The sequence below is a fragment of the Stegodyphus dumicola genome, chromosome 10 (assembly GCF_044657685.1).
Source record: "Stegodyphus dumicola isolate Sdum_Otavi_A_Nest chromosome 10, ASM4465768v1".
Taxonomy (NCBI): Eukaryota; Metazoa; Arthropoda; class Arachnida; order Araneae; family Eresidae; genus Stegodyphus; species Stegodyphus dumicola.
Genome location: NC_140777.1, coordinates 58,593,433 through 58,617,341, shown reverse-complemented (window position 1 = coordinate 58,617,341; position 23,909 = coordinate 58,593,433). Strand labels below are relative to the sequence as shown.

The 23,909-nt window shown below is 33.6% G+C and overlaps 1 protein-coding gene across 5 annotated transcripts in view; it reads right to left on the bottom strand.

Moving 5' to 3' along the window:
• Positions 1–23,909, bottom strand: part of LOC118188233 (carbonic anhydrase 1-like) — a 104,716-nt gene that overhangs the window by 15,976 nt on the left and 64,831 nt on the right. For 4 of the 5 annotated variants that reach the window (XR_004758078.2, XM_035358625.2, XM_035358626.2 and 1 more), the window contains exons 2-5: positions 21,104–21,295; positions 16,704–16,822; positions 14,286–14,381; positions 5,109–5,223 (exon numbers count right to left, since the gene is read on the bottom strand). Coding sequence is in view for 4 of the 5 variants with exons in the window: in XM_035358625.2 (XP_035214516.1) it covers positions 5,109–5,223; positions 14,286–14,381; positions 16,704–16,822; positions 21,104–21,295 (522 nt within the window). In the remaining variant the exon portion in view is untranslated. The remainder of the gene's footprint in view (positions 1–5,108; positions 5,224–14,285; positions 14,382–16,703; positions 16,823–21,103; positions 21,296–23,909) is intronic. The other variant, XM_035358628.2, reaches the window with a different exon arrangement.

Genomic DNA, 23,909 nt, shown 5'->3' with positions numbered 1-23,909 from the left:
AGTAAGACAAAACTTGAAATTAAATAATGTCAGCCTTGTTTTTCTCTTAGTCATTAAATTTTTTGGGGGGGGGGCACATATATAAAAGTAATATGTTTGCATATAAATAATTATAAACTTCTTACTACAGATTGATACTGGATGGTGTTTCGATTCCAATAAAAGCTTGAACAAAAATTACCAAAAATTATTTTCATCCCAAATTGTAGATGCTCATCAGTCAATCGGTTATTTTGTTTATTAATTTTCAATTATGAGAAAAAGTTGTTCATGTATGAATGTATTCCCAAATCATGTATGAATGTATTCCAAATAAATCGATTATTCTTAGTGCAAAAATTCGTAACTGAGCTTATGTATTTTTTGACAAGCACAAAAAAAATTTAATCAAATCTGTATCTTCAAATCTTTGAATAAGATTCATATCACACTGTAAATCCCATTTATAGATTTCATTTATAGAAAACTTCATTTATAGATTTTCTGGTGCATTATTCGTGTTTTTTTAATAGTACAAAATAATGTAAACTTGCCCTTTAAATAACTAAAATCATAAAATCATTGTAACAATTACCTAAGTGAAATGTATTTGCAGGCCACAAGTTTAAGATTACTGATATAGAGCACATAAAAGCAATGTCTTTTAAAATGAAGGATCACAAAACTATTCAGATACAATTACTATTGATTAACCTACATGCCCCTAATGCACTGTTGGCAGTGGTAGGGCCTGTGGTCTTGCATGAAGTGGGCATCTTCTGTTCCAAGCTAGGCTTTTCAAGAAAGTTAGTAGGCAGGGACAACACCTGTTGGTAAATATCTTGTGTCCTTCCTACTTGTACCTATACCTATTGATTAACCAGCCATCTCTAAAATAATGCTAAGCTTGTTAATTGCTGAATGTTGGAAAAACTACCATCAATAACCATTTAATGTAAAATAAAATTGTCTATGGTAAATACAGAAAGGAATAGAAAATTGCACAGGATAACAGCAATGACATCAAATGTTGTCATACTATTCTGGAGTTGTTTTTATCCTTAACTGTTAGTAACTGAATTACATATAATGCAGAATATATCAAAAATGCATAATTAAAATAAAATTACATAAAAAAGACAAACAGTTCTGATAGATCTTTTCACTTGAACTTAAACTCGATGACACCATTCAAGTTCTTTCATCAATATAATTTTTTACTGCGATTTATAACTTTGTTTCTTCATTTCTAATTACAGTATTTCCTCATGTATTTTCTACCCTATCTAAATTTTTAAAATAAAATTTTTAAAAAAATCTTGCGATTTCTCCCTCCCTCAGTGCATTCAGAAAACGAGTTAGCTACATTTAAAAATAGATTCGTCCACACAGCGACTGCTTTTATCTTACAGATGAATCCTTGCAAAAAATCTGTGAAGGTCAGACTGAACCTTTTCTAAATATTAAACTTTATGTCAGCCAAGACAAAAACCCAACCATCACAGCATAGCAAATGTGAACCAACATTCAGTCTATGATTTTGTTGATTTGGCTTCAAGTTCACCTTGTTTATTTATTCATGGATGATCTTAGACCTATGGAGTAGCAGAGGAAACTATAAGAATGGAACAAGTTACAAGAAAATAGAAATGAAAATATAAGATATAGAAATTTTAATATCACAATGCATTCTTATTGGAATGTAGGTTTCTTTTAAAGAAGTAATACTGTGGTAGTTACTTGTAATTTATCCATAACTAATTTCCATTTGTCTTGTTCTTACTGACCGTGACCTTCAGAATTTAAATTATTTTCATGATTTTCCACTCTTGATTTTTGTGCGATAAGATTAGTAAAAAAGGGGGGAAATAGACAAGGGAGTATGTTATGTTTATTCTTCCATTACTCACACTCATCTTGTTTTCAATATTCATTTGATTTATATAACAAAATGAACAGTTCAGTACTCTAGATTAAGCTGCTTTAAAATATTGGTGAAGAAGAGAAAACACAAGAAGCAGAGTTAGAAATTTTGCTGTCAACCAACATATAGGATAACCCAACATATAGGTTGTTAGAAACAGGGCCAGATTAAGACCTATAGAGGACCTAAGCACTTAAAAGATTTTGGTGTCCCCATATATGTTCACACCAATTTTTCCTTCCTTCTTTTTCCCTTGATTTTAATTTAGCTGCACCATACACATCAAGGTAAAACTGGCAAAGAGAAATTTTTTGGTATCCTCTTTCTTAAATACCTAAGATCATTTTTGTGGTGCCCCCTTTTCTTGATGCCCTATGCATGTGATTACATTGCTAAACAGTTAATTCAGCCCTGGTTAGAAATCTATTTTGTTTATGGTGTTATACCTGAGAGTTACTAGCCTGAGTGAAGACATGCTATTGTGGTGGGCTCTCTAAGGAAAACTAAACCGTATTCATGTTCTTACGCATAGAGAAAATCACAGAATTCTCCAACACAGCCAGTCCATATACTGGGATTCAAAGCTAGGATGAATTACCGGTGTTCAGCAATTTTATCCATTCGGCTACCAGAGGCCTATTTCATTTATGGCATTTATGGCATAAAATAGCGCTTTCTGCAAAATGTCAAAATAAAATGACTCCAAGGTGATTAACTTACACAATGCACTTTTATAATATTGGAAACAAGCAAAGACCATGTTTATTATTATCTGCAAATAATGCTTATTTATGGTAGTACAGTCTTCTGGAGGGAAAAAAATATACACCCATAATAAAGAAAGTTACTGTTTTTATTGAAATTAAATATGAATAAAGCACAGATTTTTAATCATTTCACAGATAGTGATATGATTAAAAATTCAAGACCATAGGACCCATCAGTGACTGGCAACTGCACACTTAATGTTCAAATCAGCAATTGGTGAAACTCCACTGGTGGAGATGCATACTTGTAAATGTATAAGTAAGGAGTGATAAAGATTCTTATCTCATCCTATGATACATACCTCAACTAGCATTTCAGATCTGCAACAATTTGGGGTGCCTCTATCTATCAGCCTATCATAGCCCACATATGTTTGACAGGCAAAAGATCTAGTGACCTTGATGGCCAAGGAAGGGAATCAATAGCTTGGAGACAGTCCAGCATTTATGGAAGCCATATTGTGTCTGCATTATCCTATTGGAAAATGGCTCCAGGATATTGTACTGTAATAGGTAATGAAAAAAGGTCACAGGATGTCATCAACATATCATCGGGCTGTTAAAGTTGTATGCAGGATGATTAGGGTCGACCTGCTGTTGTAAGAGATAGCAACCCACACCATGACATCAGGGATAATGGCTATGTGCCGCTGCAAAGCAAAGATGGATTGGGACCGCTGGCCCTAGACTCTCTATACACGCACATACTCAACAGCCATCTGCAGAGCCAGATTTCGACTTTATGAGGCCCTAAACTACTTGAGATTTGGAGCCCTTTATAAGTCTTTGGTAATATATTTTAATACTATTTATACTATATTTTAATTTTTTGGTAAAGCTATAGCTTGCGTAGCTTATACGTAAATCCGGCCCTGGCCATCTGCTCCAAGACTGAAGCAGGATTCATAGCTGAACACTATGCGATGCCAGTGTGGCACCAGTCAGGGTGATCGTTATGATACCACTTTAAACTACTCTGCCACTGTTGTGGGGTTAAAGGCAGACATACGAAAGGCTGTTGTGAGTGCAAACCCACCTTAACCAAGGGCCATGAGATGGTGGATGGTGCCAGAAGTAATATAAAAGATACTGGTAGCACACTGGACAGCAGACGATGCTGTTGGAGCAGTTTGGGCCTGTTGCACAATCATCCAATCTTGCCTAACATCCATGCACCTTCACCACCCACAGCCTTGATTCCGTCAATGAGTACCTTGTAGAACCATTGTTGCCAGCACCTTTGCACAGCCATGTCCATTAAGTGCAGGTAACAGCTTATTGTTTGGTATAAACAACCCACTTCATCCATCCCTATTATGTAACCATGTTTGAAGTCATTCCACTGTCTATATAGTCTTCAAGAAAATTGTACAGTCTTTCCTAGTTATATCTTCAAAGAATTGCATTGAACAATGAAAAAGATTAACTGTCTGCAAATGTTACTTGTTTTATATGATGCTAGTTGTGTAGTAGAACAAATGCTACGACCAAAATTAACATTCTTTGGACTTGAAAATTTAACAACTGGCATAGTTGGTGTGAAAGAATTTATATAAAAAATTTCCAGATGATTGTATTATTTTTTTAAAGTGTTTCTCCCCCCCCCTTTTTTTTTTCTTTCAAAAGACTGTATTTCATCATAAAACAGGGCCCTTTTCTTAACTAATTTTGGTGTCCAGAATTTGAGAGTGGGAAATTATGTGTAATTTAATTTCCAATGAATGCAGTTACACTAAGAACATAACAAATGAAAAGTAGTCTCAGATAAAGTACTGGCAGCTATCACAATATTATTCCATTAAAAAAACCTACAATTCAATAAGAATATATAGTAATATTAACATTACAATATCTGATGGATATTGAGCTGATTTCCAATGGTAAGTGAGGCAGACGAGGTCGCACTAGTTCCTCAGGTGCACCTCACGTAAATGAGTTTTGACCACAGTTCCCATGAGGTTCATTACAGGAATAAAAGAGAAGAGGGCTGATTAAAAGATTCAGATTCTGAAAGATTATACACATCAGCATAGATAAGGCTACAATGAGCTGGAATATAAATAACAGAAATTAAATAAACATGAAATCATATATCTGGAAAGCTTCTTAAGTGTAAAAACACCTGCCACATTTATGTAGCTTAACGAAGAATCTGCACAAAATACATTTTAAATAATAAATGCAAGCAAAAATAAAATGAATGAAATGCTAATACATGGGATACAAATTTTAAAAAATCAAGGGAATAAATTTACCAATAAACTAGCTGTCAGAAGAAAAAAACTATGATAGAGGAAGGGGAAAATTATGCAAACACTTTAAAAAATTTTAGCACCTAGCGTTAAAAAACTAAGGCGAAAATATATGAAGAAACAAAATTCATTTCCTACGAATATTTACCAAAAAATAAGTAAATAAAATAAATAAATCAAACTTACAAGGAAACAGAGATTCTGGATTGATATCATTCTCAAGGTTTACTCTTTGGTCTTTTTCTAGAATACTAGGTATCACTTCACACAGTTTTTCAATTTCAGAATTCATTTCACCTTCCTAAACACAAACATAAATTTCAGAATCAAGGTTATACAGTGAAAGAAAAAAATAATCAATTACCTTAAAAATGCATTGCTGCACTGACTTGCAGTTTAGAATTAGAACACAAAAATATACTGCAAGCTTATTAATGCCCTAAAGGAACACAAGCTTATTAATGCCTAAAACCAGGGTTACTTAAACTTTTTTCAGTCGCAACCCCTTTTTATCACTGAGATTTTTCGTCACCCTCAGGACCCCATAATATAATATTTACAAAAATTTTGTGGGACCCCATAAGTATTGCGCAAATCCAACACATGCATGAGTGAAACATTCAATTTTTTCACTTGTACTGTAATGTACTACTGCAGTTTTAGGTCATTAACCTTTAACTGCTGTGACAATTTTTTCCGTATAATTACTGTGAGCGGTCTCACAGAAACGCGTAAAAATACATACTTTTATGCCTTTTTAAGGAACGTTATGCATATTTATAGAATACTAATTCTTTTAAATCAATATATTTTAATCATATATCATTTAATTTTATGCAGTTAAATTCATATAAAAAATAACTATTTTCTTCGTTTTAAAGAAAAAAGATTTTTTACTCATGCATGAAAATATGAAAGTATTATTTATGTATTACTTTATTAAGAAGTATTACTGTCAATTAAACCATAATTCTACAACAATGAACTTAATTATTGATAAATAAAAGATTAGTATATCTTTGTCTACAAGGATGAATCATGAGATGATGCACAGTCAAAACACATTTTTGAGACCACTGAAGACACACTGGTTCCTTGCATTCCAAACATTTGTATGCTGTTTTTCTCTTCTTACAAGATGGGCACAGACTACATATTTTTCTTTTTTCCAATTTTCCTTTTTTATTTGATAAATCCATTATCTTTATTTCCAAGGATTCTTCAATTGTTACCTTAAATTCCCTTAGCAAAAAAGCGGAAGTTATCCCAGCTTTCAGATGTGATTTAATAATTTGATTAGCTAATAAAAGCATAAATTTTTTTGTTTTCAGTTTTGTAGCATCAGGATGGGACTGGAACAATATGTATGAACATAAATTCCAAGTATCTTTGGGCTCTGCTGTAAGCAGAGCAGGGTGTTTCAGACAGGAACAGCAGGGTGTTTCAGACCAAGGAGCTGAATTATTGTGTTATACTTTGGTACCCGATTTGGTTCTTTTTTGCACAATTTGAAGTGCTTTTTTTCCATAAAAATAGTCATTTTGTTCACAGTCATTAGAAAAATTATGATATTCATCAGCAGAAAGCTCCTTTTCACTTTTGCTTTCGCTGTAAAACATGATTCTTCAGAATCAGACTATTCTACATAAAAAATATTGTTGACAAGATATTCAATTTCTTCTTGAATGAGATATACGGGACATTTTCTCGTAAAATATAAAGCCATATTTACCACTTTTACGAAAAACAAGCATCCGATAAATAATGTCTATCGTGCATTAAACTGGTACATATCTGCTGTGAGAGGTCTCCCAGACTGCTTAAAAAGTAAAAAACGTGGTAACCGAAATCATAATAAAGTTAGAAGTGTGAAACTAGATATGTGATCTTGTGAAACAGGTTTGGGAAGGTAGGATATACAGAGACCATTCTCCGTTTTTGGAGTGGAAACGACCGTTAGAAAATCCTCAGTGGTCTCTCAGACCGCTCACAGCAGTTAAAGGTTAACTTCTAATTTTAAGACATAGAACAATGAGAAAATTTTAAATCAGTAACAGATGAAATGACAGCGTCACATGCAAAGCAAGGAAAATGAATTTTTAGGTTATAAAAAGAATGCGTCGAAAAGTTTTCGTTTTTTTTCTTTGCCTGTATTTTCTTATTTATTTTCACACATTGTGTAAAAATATTTGGTAATTGTAAAATTATTATAATAAGAAATATCAAAATTTCTAAAATTTTTGGCGACGCCCTGCTGCAGGTGCAGAAATCCCCAAAGGGTTGCAACCCACAGTTTAAAAAACCTGCCCTAAACTAACAAAGAGTAATTTATCAATAAAATATTCTACAGAAATTAAAATAAAAGAAACGAATGTTGCTACATCATTGATACAAAATCATAATGGCTACAAGGAGCTCCTATTAAGATGGGCAAACGAGGGTCCAGTTGATTTCTGTTATCTGAACAGGTCATCATCACCTTTAGAAATATTACTATCATGGATGTTCAAAACCCTCATTCACTTATTTTTTTTTCTAGAATACAGTGGTAATTAAACTACTTAAATGCAGTTGATAATGACAGAGGTTTTCGCCTAACATTTGATGCAATGAGATGAGAATTGTTAAATTAAGGAGTTAAAATATGTTTATCTTAACACATCAAAAAGTACTTTCTTGTTTTGGGAGATGAGAATTCTGCTGCCATTTCTTTCTTTCCATCAAATAACTATAAAACTGCCATTTCTTTCTTTTCATCGAATAACTATTTTACATTCAATTTTCAGGTCGTTTTCTCTTTTGTCAATAAAATTCGCAGTTCTGTACTTAAGAGCCCTATTCCGGATATGAACTCATGGGATGCTAACAGGATCCCTTGTTAATGTGGTTTCATTTATGTTGGTCAAAATAAGAGGTCCTTAAAATTTAGCGCTAAGCCATATGAAGTATATGTTAGAAAAGAAAGAAACACATAAATCCTCTGTTACCCTATACTGTTGGTCAGAAAATCCCGTTTTTCTTTTTCTGCAGTTAAATTTAGTCAAAAAATAACTTCTGTTGGAAAATTAAAATTTTTAGACGAGTTTCACATTCATAAAAATATTTCAGTTCTAGTTAAAGATCCCAATTCCAAGCCATCTTTACCTTCAGCTTTAAAGGAAATTATTTCACAGTTGTTTTCATTTTTAATAATAGATAGTGACAATAGCTTGACTTCTTACCTCTCATTCTTATTGCCTGAGCATTGGCCTCGCTTTCATCATTTGCTTTTCTGCAGCTGAAGAAATACATTCTTTATTTAAACCTTTATAACTAGTTCTGTAAGTTTATGAATATTACGCTGATTTATGTTGCTTTAAATCCTCTAATAATCGTTTTCAGCGAGCTAGTTTGAACTTGAAAAAGATCAGAGATATTACAGCAAGCTGAGAAATTGCTTTCTATCTGGATAACATAGTGTGCTGGCAATAGCATAGATAATTTGTGGAAAGTCAAAACTGATATAGACCAATATTTTGCAAAACAAGACAGGAACAAACAAAGAAGATGAAGTGATTAAAGCCATCAATGGCTGGTTTGAAAATTTTGAGAAGACTAGTTGGATTCACAATGTCGTGAGACATGGATAGGGAGCTTATGCAAAAGAAGATGCCACTATGATGATTTTGTTTAAAGTTTGGGGAATTTGCAAAGGCTTTTGTTTTCTCGCAAAGTTGTGAATGATCTGAAATAGTCAATATGTCTAAAACAGACCCTGAGGAGGTGTCTCTGTGGGTAAATTCCTAGGTCTGGATGAAAGTAATAATGATGTGGAGGAGACAGTAAAGGGAAACAAAGAACTAATCACTGAGGGTTTTCAGGAACTTGAAAAGGAGGAGCACAAGACCATGATAGTGGTATTTTTTTCAGGCTTAGATGAGAAGGAGATTGAAGAAATCACTACTTCATTAATCAAGGAAATGTTTACCAATGGATGGAAATCAAAAACATTGCAGATCGTGGAAACTATGTAAGAAATCTTATGTGGACATCGCATGACTTACTTGTATGGCCTATTAAAGTACATACATTTTTTGCTGAACTTCATTTAAATTCATTTCCACGAATTATTAACCGATCCCTCAAGGCATAACGAGCACTGTAATCCAACAAAGTAACAGTAAGTATGTACACGAAAACTTGAATATGTTGCACGCAATTCAAGATAAAAAGTATTTGTCTATGTATCATATTTTATGCTTTATGAATATTCATAATCAGGGTGTAGCCAATCAGCAAGAGTCCTATCCTGTTCACAGCCTCTTTCTGGCCTGCGCCGTTGGAGTGAAAAGATCACTACACAATGCTTCGGATACGAGTCTCATTCTTGTGTGTATAATAAAAAATATTTTTATATCAATGCTGTTTCATTCAGTTATAGAGTCAGATCAACCGATACCACTCGTCAATGATAATCATCCTTCAATGGTAATGAAAAATCCTTTACAGTAATGGATACTTCTGGTTTTGAAAATGACATTGAAAACCTCAAATTTTGAAATTAAATAACCGGGTCAATTTTTGTCATATAGGAATCAAATGTCTTTTATAATTTTATTTTCTCATAATGAGTACATAACCTTCCCAAACAAGTACAAGACTCGCGAGACCGCATTAAAAGTTATATTTGTCAAAAATTAAATTTTTCTTTTAATTTGACATTGCTAAAGTATGAATATTTTCATACTTTAAAACACATCTGTAATTGGACATATATGGCTACAACCAACAATTTCCTAAACAAGGGCCGGGTAAGGGGGTGGGTATATACTATATATATATATATATATAATTTATCATTAGAAAACTATATATATATTAGTTCTGTTGATTGCAATGAAAAAGAGAAGTGCACAGCTGGATATTATAGGAATGCCATATACAAAATTTAAACGTCCTACTGCTAATGGTTTTTAAGTTATGCAAAATACATAGATAAATACATACATAAATACATACTGACCCAGCCAGTGTTGCCAGATCGTGCGATTTTACGAAAATTTGCGACTTTCAACAAACTTGTGCTACTAAAATTTTAGTAATTGCGATTTAGCAAAATTTTTGCGACATCCATCATTTTCTTATGCTATTTTTTGCGACTTCAAAAATTTGTTTAATATATCGTAAAATGCTTTTATCTTAACATAATTTATCAATTAAAATTTATATTAAAAAATCGGATGTGTACACCACATGACTTCCTTGTACGGAATTTTAAATTATACGCATTTTTTCTTGCATTTCGTTTAAACTTATTGGATTTAATTAAATCTACTTCGCCGACATCGCATAAACCACGATAGAATAAATGCATTCTTTAAAATTCACTCTATTTGTTTACCATAGCGACACTCTGACGCTAGGTTACTTAACAGTATTATATTTCGTTCATATTATAACACAGAATGCACAAAATTTATATCATTTAAAGAATTATCTAATCGTTGCCACATGTTCTATTTAAATACTAAAGCTAGAACGATATATAAAAGAAATTAAGCAAACAAAAGAAAAAAGAAACAGTTTTTCACAGACGATTGAGTATTTCTCATTCAATCAATTCAGTTCTCACTTCGCGACAAGGCAAAAATACATAAAAGCTCAAAATATTTGTATTAAAAATTACTAATTATTAAAAATTAAATTACTAATTATTAAAAATTAAGTAAATCTTAAATACTTATTTTCTCGAAAAAAATTCCACAAAGGATTAAGCATGATTTAAATCGCAATAATAAATGAAGGCGTTATCTTTGTTGTTGCGAAGCTACGTTTTTCTAGGTTGGCTACAAATTCACTACTCTGCTGTTTCAAATGTAAACAAGCAATGGCCGCCATCAAAAAAAAAAAAATATTAGGCTTAGCGGCATTTAAACAACTTTTAAATTGTTGATAATTCTAAAAATATTGCATACAGATTTACTAAAAGCATAAAAACCTTAACCGGAAGATAAGAACAACACAATTCAATCATTTTTAAAGCAAAAAATGTACAATTTACAAACAATATATTTATAAATATATTTATATACGTTTGGCGCGGCCGATTGCAACCAAAATACGAGGTGCACATCTACATGTTATAGTAGTCCTATATACAAGATTTCAACGTTCTGAGGCTACTCGTTTTTGAGTTACGCAAGATACGTACATACGTACGGACATACGTTCGTACAGACGCCACGAAAAATTCTCTTCAAAATTCATTTTAAACCAGTTTTATAATTTTTTGGAGGAAAAGAGTCTTTTATTCTGTCCTTACGTAGAGATATCAAGCAAAAGCATCTTTAAATTGGATTCGAAAGCGGTCAAAATGGATATTTTTGTTGAAATATGCTGCCTGAAACTTTTCGCGATTACAATACTTCCTTTTTACTTCGTACAAGGAAGTAAAAATAGTTTATTTAGGCTTAAAAAGAAGCTGACATCTGGCTATCTTATTTAGATGCGGGCTTTCCTTTTCAAGGCTACACTGCCCGATGCCGGTATAACGAGAAAGGGGTAACGGAAGTGAAAAAGTTAAACAATATATATATATATATATATATATATATATGCTTCAGAACCTCTCACTACCTTCCCTCGTCCTTCATGCATTTTGTTTTTAAGTCAGTTTCCTCCCTTCCCAGTTTTATAGCGATAATGAATCGAACAAACGAACTTGCAGCTAGCGTGCCATAATTTGGGTACCTAAACAGAGAAATCAAATTCATACTCCTGATTATATTACTAAGAACTAAGCAATGGAAATGATTTGAAAATAAAAGCAGTAGCATTTTTTCTAAATCACAACAAAAATTAATTTAATAGTGAAAGAACAAGGCCTTCTTAAGTAATCAGAATCTGAAACAGATCCACCGTACAGAACGGAAAACTGACTGTTAAGCATCCCTCAGTTAAAATGTTCACACTTAAGCAAAAAATAAATAAATAAATAAATAAATAAATAAATAAATAAATAATAATAATAATAATAATAATAATAATAAAATTAAATTAAATTAAAAATAAAAATAAAAATAAAAAATTAACTGCTAGTTCAAAAAATTTAATACACAAGAGCTAGCAGTCTAAAGGTGAGGAATCTCTTAAGAATGGATACCTGCAAATTAATTTAAAATTCAAACCTGAATTAAATTAGAATTAATTAGAAAGAAATGGATATTAAACAATTGAAAATGAGCAATATAATTTTAAAATTTTCGTTAAAGCTAAGACATGTAATATAGAAATCTAAGAACTAAATACAGTCTGTAACTTACAAAACCAAACCAATAGAAGGTAAATTTTATGGACCTTATAAGGAATAGACCAATCCAAATGGATTTTCTCCCTTGTGGGACACGTTCCCGACTGTCACCTTGATCACATCCGGAGGAGTAGGGACGACTTGCAGAAATTTAACAGTGGTTACCTATTGCAGCGTGTATAATTGTCAAGAAAAAGCTGGTTGTAGCGCCTCATTTCACATATTAGAATTTCTCCATATTTTTATTTTTGAAATTGAGATCGATTTTTAAAAATTTAGCATATTTATCAGGCATAATTAGCTTTCCAAATAATTATAAAGCTATTGCATGCTTTCAGGTCTGGATATTTTTTTAGCTTTTTCTATGCTGCAAGAAAATTTGTAATTACTTTTAGAAAATAATTTTTTTAATCTGAACTAATAGAAAATTTCAAACAAGCAATTTTTCTCTTGCAATTTTTATGCTTTTTATTAAAGTAAATAAGTAAAAAATACTAAAATATTTTAAAACGAATTTTTGAAAGTTTTGCTTAAAATTCTAAATTGAGCTGCTTTTTTTAAATTATGGATGAGTATTATAGCATAACTTCTATAAAGGAATTTTATTTCAATTATATTTCATAATACATCATAGTGATAAACACTTTTGACTACTTAATTTTTATACATTTAATTCTAATATTAAAATTGTATTTAACCGTAATAATTAATTTTGCTTGTATTTTATAGTGATTATTTTTTAAATTTACTTTTAGTTCTGCATAAGATTTTTTTTATTTACTGCTAATTTAATTTATTAGCTCGAAGCGGCATTTTGCGCGGTTTCACTATAAATGCCCGTGCTTCCTTTCAAATTATTGCTACCAAATATTATCACCCTGTATTATATTTAAAGAAATTAAATAATGAAGAATCTGCATGAATACATGTATGTTTCTCGCACTACGACAAAAACGACGGTATAGAGCCATCAAATTTTGAATAATGTAATCCTCTGCCCAAACATGGGCATCTGGACGGCCGAATGTCGAATTTGTTTTCATCTATTTCATATTTTGTAAAACTTTAACGAATTTTTAATTAATAAACTCAACGAGTTCAAGCCGAGCAATGGTAACACTGTACGGAAAATAACATTTTTATCTCCAGTGCGGAAAGATATGCTGTTCTCAAATGTATCTGGTTTACGGGCGAAGAACATGATATTCAATAAATATAGGTAACACTCAAAACGTTAAAAAAAAGGTTCCTTTAGGGCGTAATATAAACTCTGAGTGCTCTTCTAGATTTTATTTTATCTTCCCCCCCCCTTCATTACACTCAGAAAATTTTATGCTTCAAATTTTAAAAATTACTAAAATAAATAATCCACTTTAATGTTAATAATTTAATGATGATATCATCAAATAAATAATCGTTTTGTAATGTTATTATAGTTTTGAAAATCACTGCCTGAAAATGTTCATTAAATTAAAAAAAAATTACCAGATCTTGTTTAATTTTACCTTATTTATTTCAAAGCATCACGTGCTATCAATCTTGTTTAATTTTACTTTATTTTTACGCAAAATTAAGCTGATAAATTTTTTTTTACCGTTTTACCAAAGATGTTTATACAAGAATTACGCGTGAAAAAAATGCGCGAAATGCAGTAAAAAGTGCTTTAATGAGATATATTAAATCTTATTTGAAAAAAACTGTGACTTTCATAATCTCATCAATATGCAACGTATCACATTTAATAATTAAAAACAGTTATGTGATACAAACGCGATAGGTTTCAGTGTTAAAGTAAACCAGATCGTCCCTACTCTTTCTTGCGGACATGTCGGTGACGCGTGCCCCGCCCACTGGGTTAGTCTATCTCTTATAAGATCCATGGTAAATTTGTGATGACGTCAGAGGTCATGTGAGCCAGCGTAACTACGACGTCACAAAAACACGTGATCTCTGCTGTCATTTGCGATTTTTGCGACTTTTTTGAGTCTACTTTTGCTATTTTAGTTGAAAATTTTCTGGCAACACTGGACCCAGCTAGGAACATCTGTTCTAGACATTCAAATGATATTTATTACCTGTAAAAATACAGCGACAACAGAAAGGCCTTCTGCAGACGGAATAGCATCAGCACAGGTTGGGAACGTTTCTTTATTCCAGTGGACAAAATGCAGCTGCCAACAATAAATTAGTAAATTCTTAAGAAAACTAAAATATCATAGGAATAATATGTAAGAAGTTTTGATGATTATAAATGAAAGACAAAACATTAAAAGCATGCAACAAAAATTTACTAAATATATAGCAATGCATTTAAATCAGAGTTTAATGAAAACGTAACTAATAAAAATTTATTTATTGAAAACACCAAAATATTTCAAAGCAAATATGTGAATAAGTTTTGAGTAAAAACAGTTACATAAGCAACAAATTGATCTGAATTCGAAGGTAACACAAAATTAGCCTTACACTGTCATCAGTTTCCAAAGAAAAGTTTGTACATTTTTGAAAGAACCGAATATTGTTTTCTCTCCCTCACACAAATAAAAAAAAAAAAAAAAAAAAAGTCAATTATTCATTACTATTAATATTTATTTTATTTGGACCAGTGGTGTAGCTGCAGCTTACCCGGGGTTTACCCTGAGTTTGCCTTCTGGGAAAGTCCCTGAATTTGCTGCCCTTCTTGACGTACAAACAAGTCAAAATGACACATATGGAAATAAATTAAAACTCTACGTTTAATTTTGAAGAAAAATTTTAATTCCAACATTTCAAAATTATATAATTATTTTGTTTACTTTTCCCGAAAGGAAAAAAAAAAAAAAGTCGATAATATTGTGGAGGTTTGCTTGACTGTTTGAACTGCTGTTATGCAGACATATCTTAAATGCAAAATATACATTTTTAGTTCTAAAAAACCTCTTTAAGGATTTTTATTTAGAAACCTCTTCTGGCAACAGCAGTACTTAGAGCAATATTGACGGAAGTTCGCAAGAGTATTACAATATTCGAAACTTTGCTCTGGAAATAATATTTGTTCATTTTTTACTTTGTAACTTCGTTCTGGAAAATTGTACTCGTATTTACTGATCAGCTGCAAAAATTCAAAGGAAGTGCCCTTCCATGCTCCTTTTCCCTTCCAATAACGGACGGAATGAAAAAGGTATAACAAGTATATGAAGTTCTTGAAATATCGTTGTGATTTCTTTGAATTCTTTACCTTGAGTAAAAACAGGCTTTTTTCGCAATTGAATTCTTCATAGCAATACAGAATCTCATTACTCTTTATCAGCCTCAACGGTCTCTATTATTTTTGTCAATACAATAAGGTTTCAGACAAAAAATGCGGTCACCGAAAATATGCCGACCTAGTCGGAACGCGTCCTTTAGCTACGCCACTGCTTTGGAGATAAAAGGGGAGAGAGGAAATTTAGGAAAATCTTTTGATGACCTCGAAGCGATTTTTTCAAAATTCGAAACGGTTTTTTTTTTAATTTAATCTTTTCGATTTTATCGCATCATTTTGAATAGTTTCATTCTTTTAGAAATGTGGTTTTGGCAACAGTTTTCATTCAATTGCATACTGGAATGCTGATAAGGCGATAATTCTGTGCAGTCATTAAATTTAATGTTTCTCTTGGATACTGAACGTTTGTTGAGAGAAGGCAACGGAAAGTTGGTTAACTTTGGATGCACTCAATAACACTGCTTGCCATTAAAATTGCTACACCATGAAGGACAACAGTTAAAAGAATCATATTCACTTTGCAAGCAGGGGCATATGGAGGCAGTGAAACCGCTGAGGCCAACTTGCGTAAATATGCAGATAACTTTATGCGCCATTATCCGTCAAGGTACGAGGGTTTATGCGCTATTATTCGCCAAAGTACAAGACCGCCTTGATATTGATATTAAGACACAAAGGCACCCTATAATTTTCAGAACATAGGATGAAGAATGCGGCCTTCGGCAAGATTCCGAGACATTCCTGTGGAGATCTAAGTATTTAGACGTTGATTTGATTAAAGGTTCAGGCATTTTTGCTTATTAACTATTGTTACTCAACACACAAGAACTGAATGGTACCCTTATGAAGTTCAGGCTACACCATCAAGAATGCAATTTTCATCAAGATGCCGGAAACCATGGGAAAATCTAAGTGAATAGTTAGCGACTTCAATAAATGTGTTTGTACTTGAAATTTTTGTACTGCTAAAGGTGTCACTACTCTTCCCTGTAACGCACGAATGCCATAAAATGCTAATTGTTTGTATATTCCAGCATGTTCTACATCTTTAATAAATTTCAAATTTGTTCTCCATTTACTTCATGGTTCTGAGTTTGCTTCAAAGCAATTTTAATGGGCGACAGTGTACAAAAGTCACGCTTTCGCTAAAGAAATAACAAAGAAGCATTTTCCATCTTATGATCTTACAATTCTGCAGATAAATTATACCACAATATCTTTTCTTTACAAAATGAACAAAAGTGCTTACTTCACCGGCATAAGATTTCCCATCAATGGTGTGTTCTGATCCACATGAATAGGAACTGCCCCAGTGACAATGAAATTGCACTAATTCGTACGTATGCAATAGTGGACCTCCACATAATTCTAAAATGAGAGAAAAGATACGTAAAAAACAATGAATAAATATTTCAACTCTACATATAATAAAAGAAAGAGTCTCTGTGTCTTTCGTTCGTGCTGCGCTTAAGTTAATAGACCCAAGGCTACGAAATTTGGTGCCCCCCTCAAATAACAGTTAACAGAAAGTGCATCTAGACAAGAGCCAGTGCAACTCGAAGCGATTTTTTCGAAATTCGAAACGGATTTTTTTAAAATTTAATCTTTTCGATTTTATCGCATCATTTTGAATAGTTTCATTCTTTTAGAAATGTGGTTTTGGCAACAGTTTTCATTCAATTGTATACTGGACTGCTGATAAGGGTTGATAAGGCGATAATTCTGTGCAGTCTTTAAATTTAATGTTTCTCTTGGATACTGGACGTTTGTTGAGGGAAGGCAACGGAAAGTTGGTTAACTTATTTATTAGAATAATTAACATTTGTATTAAGGGATATTGCCTACGTCATTGTAATTTTGTTATATGTAATATATATATATATATATATATATATATTTTTTTTTTTTTTTAGTCCAAAGGGGCTTTGTCCCTGGAAAACTATTGTTTTCGTTTTGTGATTTTGCATTGAATCACTATAAATGTCCGTTTCACTTTTCAAACTGTTGCCACCAAATGTTAGAGTCCTGCTTTATATTTGAAGAAATTAAAAATGAAAAATCTGCATAAATGTATGTATATTTCTCGCATTGTGATAAAACAACGGTGCATAGAGCCATCGAATTTTGAATGACGTAATCTTACTGCGAATATGGGCATATGGAAACCCAAATTTGAAATTTGTTTTATTATCGATTTCATATTCATAACTTTAACGAATTTTTGATTAACAAACTCAACGATTTAAAAGAGAGCAGTGGCAACACTCTACGGGGGGGGGAACCTTTTTATCTCCAGTGCGCGGAACTGTGTAACAAAAATTCTAAAGATATGCTCATTTTAAAATTATTTTGCGATATTGCTGTTGAACTGAATTTTATGGTTTAAGTGCAAAGAACATGATATTTAATAAACAAAGGTAACACACAAAACGTCAAAAAAATGCCCCTTCGCACGTAATTTAAAATCTGAAACCTTTCAGGTTTTTTTTTTTTTTTTTTTAAATGAAGTTGTGCTGCAGATAAAAATTGTGCGCAGTTTTTAAATTTAACGTTTGGTATTCAGACATTTTTCCGATACATTTAAAAGCCACACAAGGCTGCCACGTAGCTGCTAGTATTTCAATAAAAAGGATTACTACTATATAATCAATAAAGTACAACATTTAACATTTGAGAAGATGTGCTTTTAATTAATACAACACCATTAGGCTGCGGGGACTGGTGATATCCAGTTTCAGGTCTGCTCATAGATCTTGCCAGATAATCGAGCAAATGGCTCGTACTTACTTTGTAAAAGCAAAATAAGTTATATACGTTTTACTTCCGCTTACGTACATATATATATATATATATATATATATATATATATATATATATATGCATAGCATATAGCTGAAGGAGGTAAACATTTCAGTCCAAAAATTTCATACTGAGTTTTCAGTTAAGCACCATCTAAGGCCCTCACAACACGTTTTGACTGCTTTTAAATCAAGTCTGTCTGAGTGTAAGTATGTGTATGATGATTTTTCCGTCCATGATTACTCCTATATGAAACTGCCAAAAATTTACATTTTTAGTATTCAAGCTTTTGGCAGATATATAAACAGCTGATTAGATTTGGGGTAAAATTTAGGCCCATAAAGGCCTGTTTGCATTGGTGGGAATTTGAATTTAAGAAACACTCATGAACCTAAAGTACACTCTCCCTAAAGGAAGAACGGGCACTCCATTTTTACCTCCCACCCACGAATTTACTGTAGACATAGGTAAGATTTTAGGTCTAAAAATGCAACAGCGAGTTTTATATACAGTGAATAACCCCGAATTAGAGTTCTCACAACACCTTTTTAATACTAATTCAGAAGTGAAACAACAAAAAGCATTTATTGTGTCTTAACCTTTTTAGTATTTTTACAATGATATCTATCTGTTTGTATACGAGTGACAACTTTTTTCATTCACGATAACTCTTGTATGAAAAAGAGTTGAGCTGAAATCAAAAAGTAATGACACAGAATTAAGATTTTTTCTAATTTTATACTCATTACAAAAAAATAAAATATTTCAAACCTGCATAACAAAAATTGACCGAGATATTTAACTTCAAAATTTGGCATTTCTGTTATCTTTTTCAGCTTGTTTTAATTGTTTGGGTTCGGTTTATATGATTATGGCTGCAACGCACATACGGGGTATCTACTTAAGAGGAAGGATGCCTTTGTGGAAGACTTTCTGAGGGAAACTGTCTCGTATCCACGTTACACAGGCTAAAGCCCGGAAACGACCATGCAGCCAGCCCGTTCGCCTGGAGTCGAAACCAGGTCGAACTACCAACGTTCAGCGAGCTCACTGCTCGGTCGCTTCAGATACACCGGAAAAGGCCCATGCCCTGTGAAATATTGCGTTAGATGTCCATTAGAAATTTTTAATTCAGAGCTCACTTCAGGAAAAAAATTAAATATTCTCCTTCCTGTGGTATGATTCTCCTAACTCAACTGCCACTGCTCAAATTACTTTTCCATTGTTCTGTTTTTAGAAAAGAAATTGGAAATTTGCATGCTTCGATACTGAATAAACCACGCAGAAACTAGCACGAGTGGCTGTTTCTTGCTCAGCATTTCCTTCTTAAATAGCGGCTGCTGAGATTTTAGCCCGCGTTTCAAAGATTCATATTTTTTCTACCGGTATGCTTCCTGCAAATTTGGAATAATTCTCAGCATGTTTAGTCTCATAATATTTTATATTGTATTCTTTGAGGACTGACATCGTTTCATTGCAAATTATACGCCTTGCTTTATTACTCGACTCAAACACGAAATATTCATATCTCCCATTGCTCTTTAAATGTTCTGCACTCACTATGTTTCGTTTTTTTCCCTTATTTACACGAATCAGCACAAAAGGCACATAACTTCAAATCAAAATAATGTACCTGTCGTTCGGAACTCAAAATTCTCAACTTGTCCAACATTCGGTTATCTCTCCCGTATTTATGCCACGTGTTCTCGATGAGTAGAACATATTCGAAAACACTCGATTATACTCGAATTTTCCAGATAAACGATCACGTAGAAAAACTTTTCCAAATTATACTCTAGCTCTGCTACTCGCTACAAGGTACTGTATGCTTCAGCTAACCCAGTGGGGTAGCTTAACAGCGGCAGGGGGAGGGGGACGGTCGCAAATTTTTGGGGGCGGCATTTTTCGCATGAAATTCCATTTTATAAATGTTAATCGTGTGGATAGTCGAGGAAGGTAAAGAATAATGAGATTCTGAATTCATACAGAATTAAGTTGAGAAAAAAAAAATAGTTTACTTTATCGAAAGTATTCAAAGAAATCACCACCAGATTTCAACAGAAATGAAATTAATGATTTAATTTTAAATGAAAATTACGAACGTCGACTAAATCACGTTGGCGGTGACATTAATAAGAAAAAATTACCCATTAAGTGAGACGCATTTGAGAGTTCTGCTGCCGAGAAAAAGAAATGAGACTGCTGAATGTGGAGTGATTATTTTGAAATTTTATCCCGTTTGTTCTAAATTACAATCTCCCGACAAAGTTCCAAATACTGTAATACGGCTGCGAACTTTCTTTCTCAAAATTGCTGTAAGTGTCGTTAGTTGTGAGAACAGTTTCCTAAATAAAAATCATTTAAGAAATCTTTCTAAAGAGTCTGCATAACAGCAGCTGGAGAAATGAAGTAGATCCCTACGATGTTATGGATGGTTTTACGAACAAAAAACAAGCAAAATATTGAAATAACTTAAAAATGTTTAACATAGTTTAAATTTATTTCCCTATATGTCATTTTGAAATATTTTTGAAAAAAGGGGAAAAAAATACTGCATTTCTGTGATTTTTTTTCAAAGATTCGATTTTCTGTCCTATTTATGGGAAGAAAGATTTATATTTTCTTTGATCACCTTATATTTCTCTATTATAAATTTATATATAATTTCTCTAATATATATAATATATATTAGAGAAATTACATATATAAATATTTTACGGGTTTTGTTTAATTAATAAACAAAACCCGTAAAATATTTCTATTCGCAAGTACGAACACGATTTTAGTAACACTACAACTCTAATTAATTTTTTAAGTCATAGTTTCTCTAAAATATTATTCGAAACTCACCAGAATCACTACCGTGAACGTCAACACGCCAGCCGCACCCTGTGTTAACTATAGACGTTGAATTTTCCGAGCCGTATTTCCATCTTAAAGGCTGGTCGAATTCCTTGGGCAGGACAGATGATGTCACGATGTCGACAGGCGACTGCTTTTTTCCGCCAGCATCGGGATATTTCGAAGGCCAGGTATCCGGTCCTACAAAACCAGACATAAGTATTATTCCAAACAAGAAGTATACGTATTTCTAAAGATCTCTCGGTATTCATGTAGCATGCGATGTACCACTTTTACTTAGCTATTTATTTCATAGATGGCTCCAATGAAACACTATTTCCAAACGTGGAAAGCATAAGTGAAAACGATTACTTATGTATTATCCCGTCGATTGAAAAACCGTCACCAAACAACACGATTTATTTCTAATTATGCATTAGCGTATAGTAATAGCACACATTCATAACCTCTGCGCTTTCTTCTGATCGGCGGCTGATTCTGGATTAACACGCACGCCGTCGTCGACAATCTTTCACCCTTTCGATTCGTTCGTCGTTGTACAAGACGCACATGAAGTGACGTGTCCAGTTTTTAGACACGAAATTTTTAAAGAAAAAGGTGAGAAGGAAATACGGTTTATTAATTGTTACTGCTATATATAAATACATATTTTTTATTTTAAAAGAAATTTTTAAAATTTGGGGCCTGCCTTCTATAGAAGAGCATGCAGTGGATTATTTTCAAAGTTATGGGACCCTTCCATTTAAAAAAGTGTACATTAATGTACAAGATAGGGTCAGCTGAATATGGCCGAGAAAAATGTAATACACTGGAACCATTACCTGTGGGAAGTTTGTATTCATAGCGTTCTGAATAGAGATTCTGTAACATTCAGAGCCTAATAAAATAGTAGAAACAGACGAAAACTTCGAAGCGTAAAACCTAAGGTGGTCGAGTACCGATTAAGAAATAAAGAGGCGTCAGTTCCTTCAGAATTCCACAGGAATGATTAGCGTAACTTTGATGGGATTTCTGTCGACTTTCATAGTTCGATCGATGGTAGCCAGCTTTCACGGTCGACGGGATAATACTTAAGTACCTAGAATTTTAAATAGAAACATGGTGACTAAAATACGATTTACGGTTAATATACACTCACGTTTGTGAAAATTGCAACACCAAGAAGGAATCGTCATAATTGAATGCAATTTAATACACAGTTGAGTGGTAGTGGTACAAATAAATGATTAAATGTTCAAAGCAAACAAACAAGAACAAGAGATCAGAATCAGTATTTTGTGTGGCCACCACGCGCCGCAATAAGTGCTGCTACACGACGTGGCATGGAGTCAAACAAAGTTTGAATGTCTGACTGAGGAAGAGCATTCCATATCGTTTGTACGCGTACCCAAAGTTCGTCTGCAGACGCAACAGGACGAGGATCACGAGCAAGATGCCGACCAATGACATCCCACACATGTTCAATTGGCGACATATCCGGGGAACACGTAGGCCAAGGAAGAAGCTGTACCTGCTGCGCTGCAAAGAAGGATTTAACAATCCGAGCAGTATGAGGGCGGGCATTGTCCTGTTGAAATACAGCGCCTGGCAAGCTTTGAAGGAAGGGAACAGCTTCGGGCTGTAGAACTTCAAGGATATACCGGTTGCTGTTCAGATTGCCCACAATTCGTAGCAATTGAGATCGTCTATGATATGCTATGGCGCCCCAGACTATAACTCCGGGTGTTCGTCCACTGTGGCGTTCGATAATGCACTCCGGAAGGTGGCGTTCACCGGCATAGCGTCTGACACGAATGCGGCCATCATGGTACCACAAATTAAAGCGGGATTCGTCAGAAAACACGACATGCTGCCAATCAGCACGCCAGTCTCTATGCTGATTGGCCCATTGTAGCCGCAGGCGGCGATGGTCGTGCGTTAGGGGGATCCTGTATAAAGGAGTCCGTGCGCGCAGTCCACACTGCAGCAGACGTCTACGAATTGATGAAGCACACAATGAAACACCTGTAGCTATTGACCACAGTGCTGCCAATTGTCTAGAGGAAGCTGTACGGTCCATCCGCGCCATGCGGACCAGGTGTCTATCATCGCGAGCTGACGTCACATTTCAGGGTCCACTCCCGGATTTCCGAGTTGTCCGACACTCGTCCGTCCACTGCTTCCAAACGCGCATCACTGTGCTGCTGTTACGCTGCACACGAGAGGCTACTGCACGATACGACAATCCAGCTTCACGAAGGCCGATGATTCTCCCTCGTTCAAACTCTGTAAGTTGTTCAAATCTCGCTCTCTTTCGTCGACGAGGCATAAGTACAGATTGAGTTAACGTTTACCACTAGCAGATAACCACCGATAACCATACACGCCTCGCTACAGCCGTCTATTTATTCGGATCCATCAGCCGTTCAGAGGGCGCTGCTCAGCATACGCATGCGCTACGGATTTGCAATTCTAATCATTTGCATATCATGCGCTACTTTGCATTTCCTGAAAATTTCAGCTCACTCGCGTAAGTCCTTCATGGTGTTGCAATTTACACAAACGTGAGTGTAGTATTGCAAATCAGAAATACAAAAATGATATATTACACCAGGGGTTCTCTACGATAAGGGAATTCCCCCTTGGGGGAATTTTATACTCTGGGGCGAAAACGCAGCGTTTTATTTACCTGTTAAGAATTTAGCTTAAGAACATAAAAAAATAAATAAAATAAAATAAAATAAAATTAAAAAAAAACTTTTATTCAAGTTTTGATATTTATCAACATTTTCCACACTTTTTTGTTTAATTTATA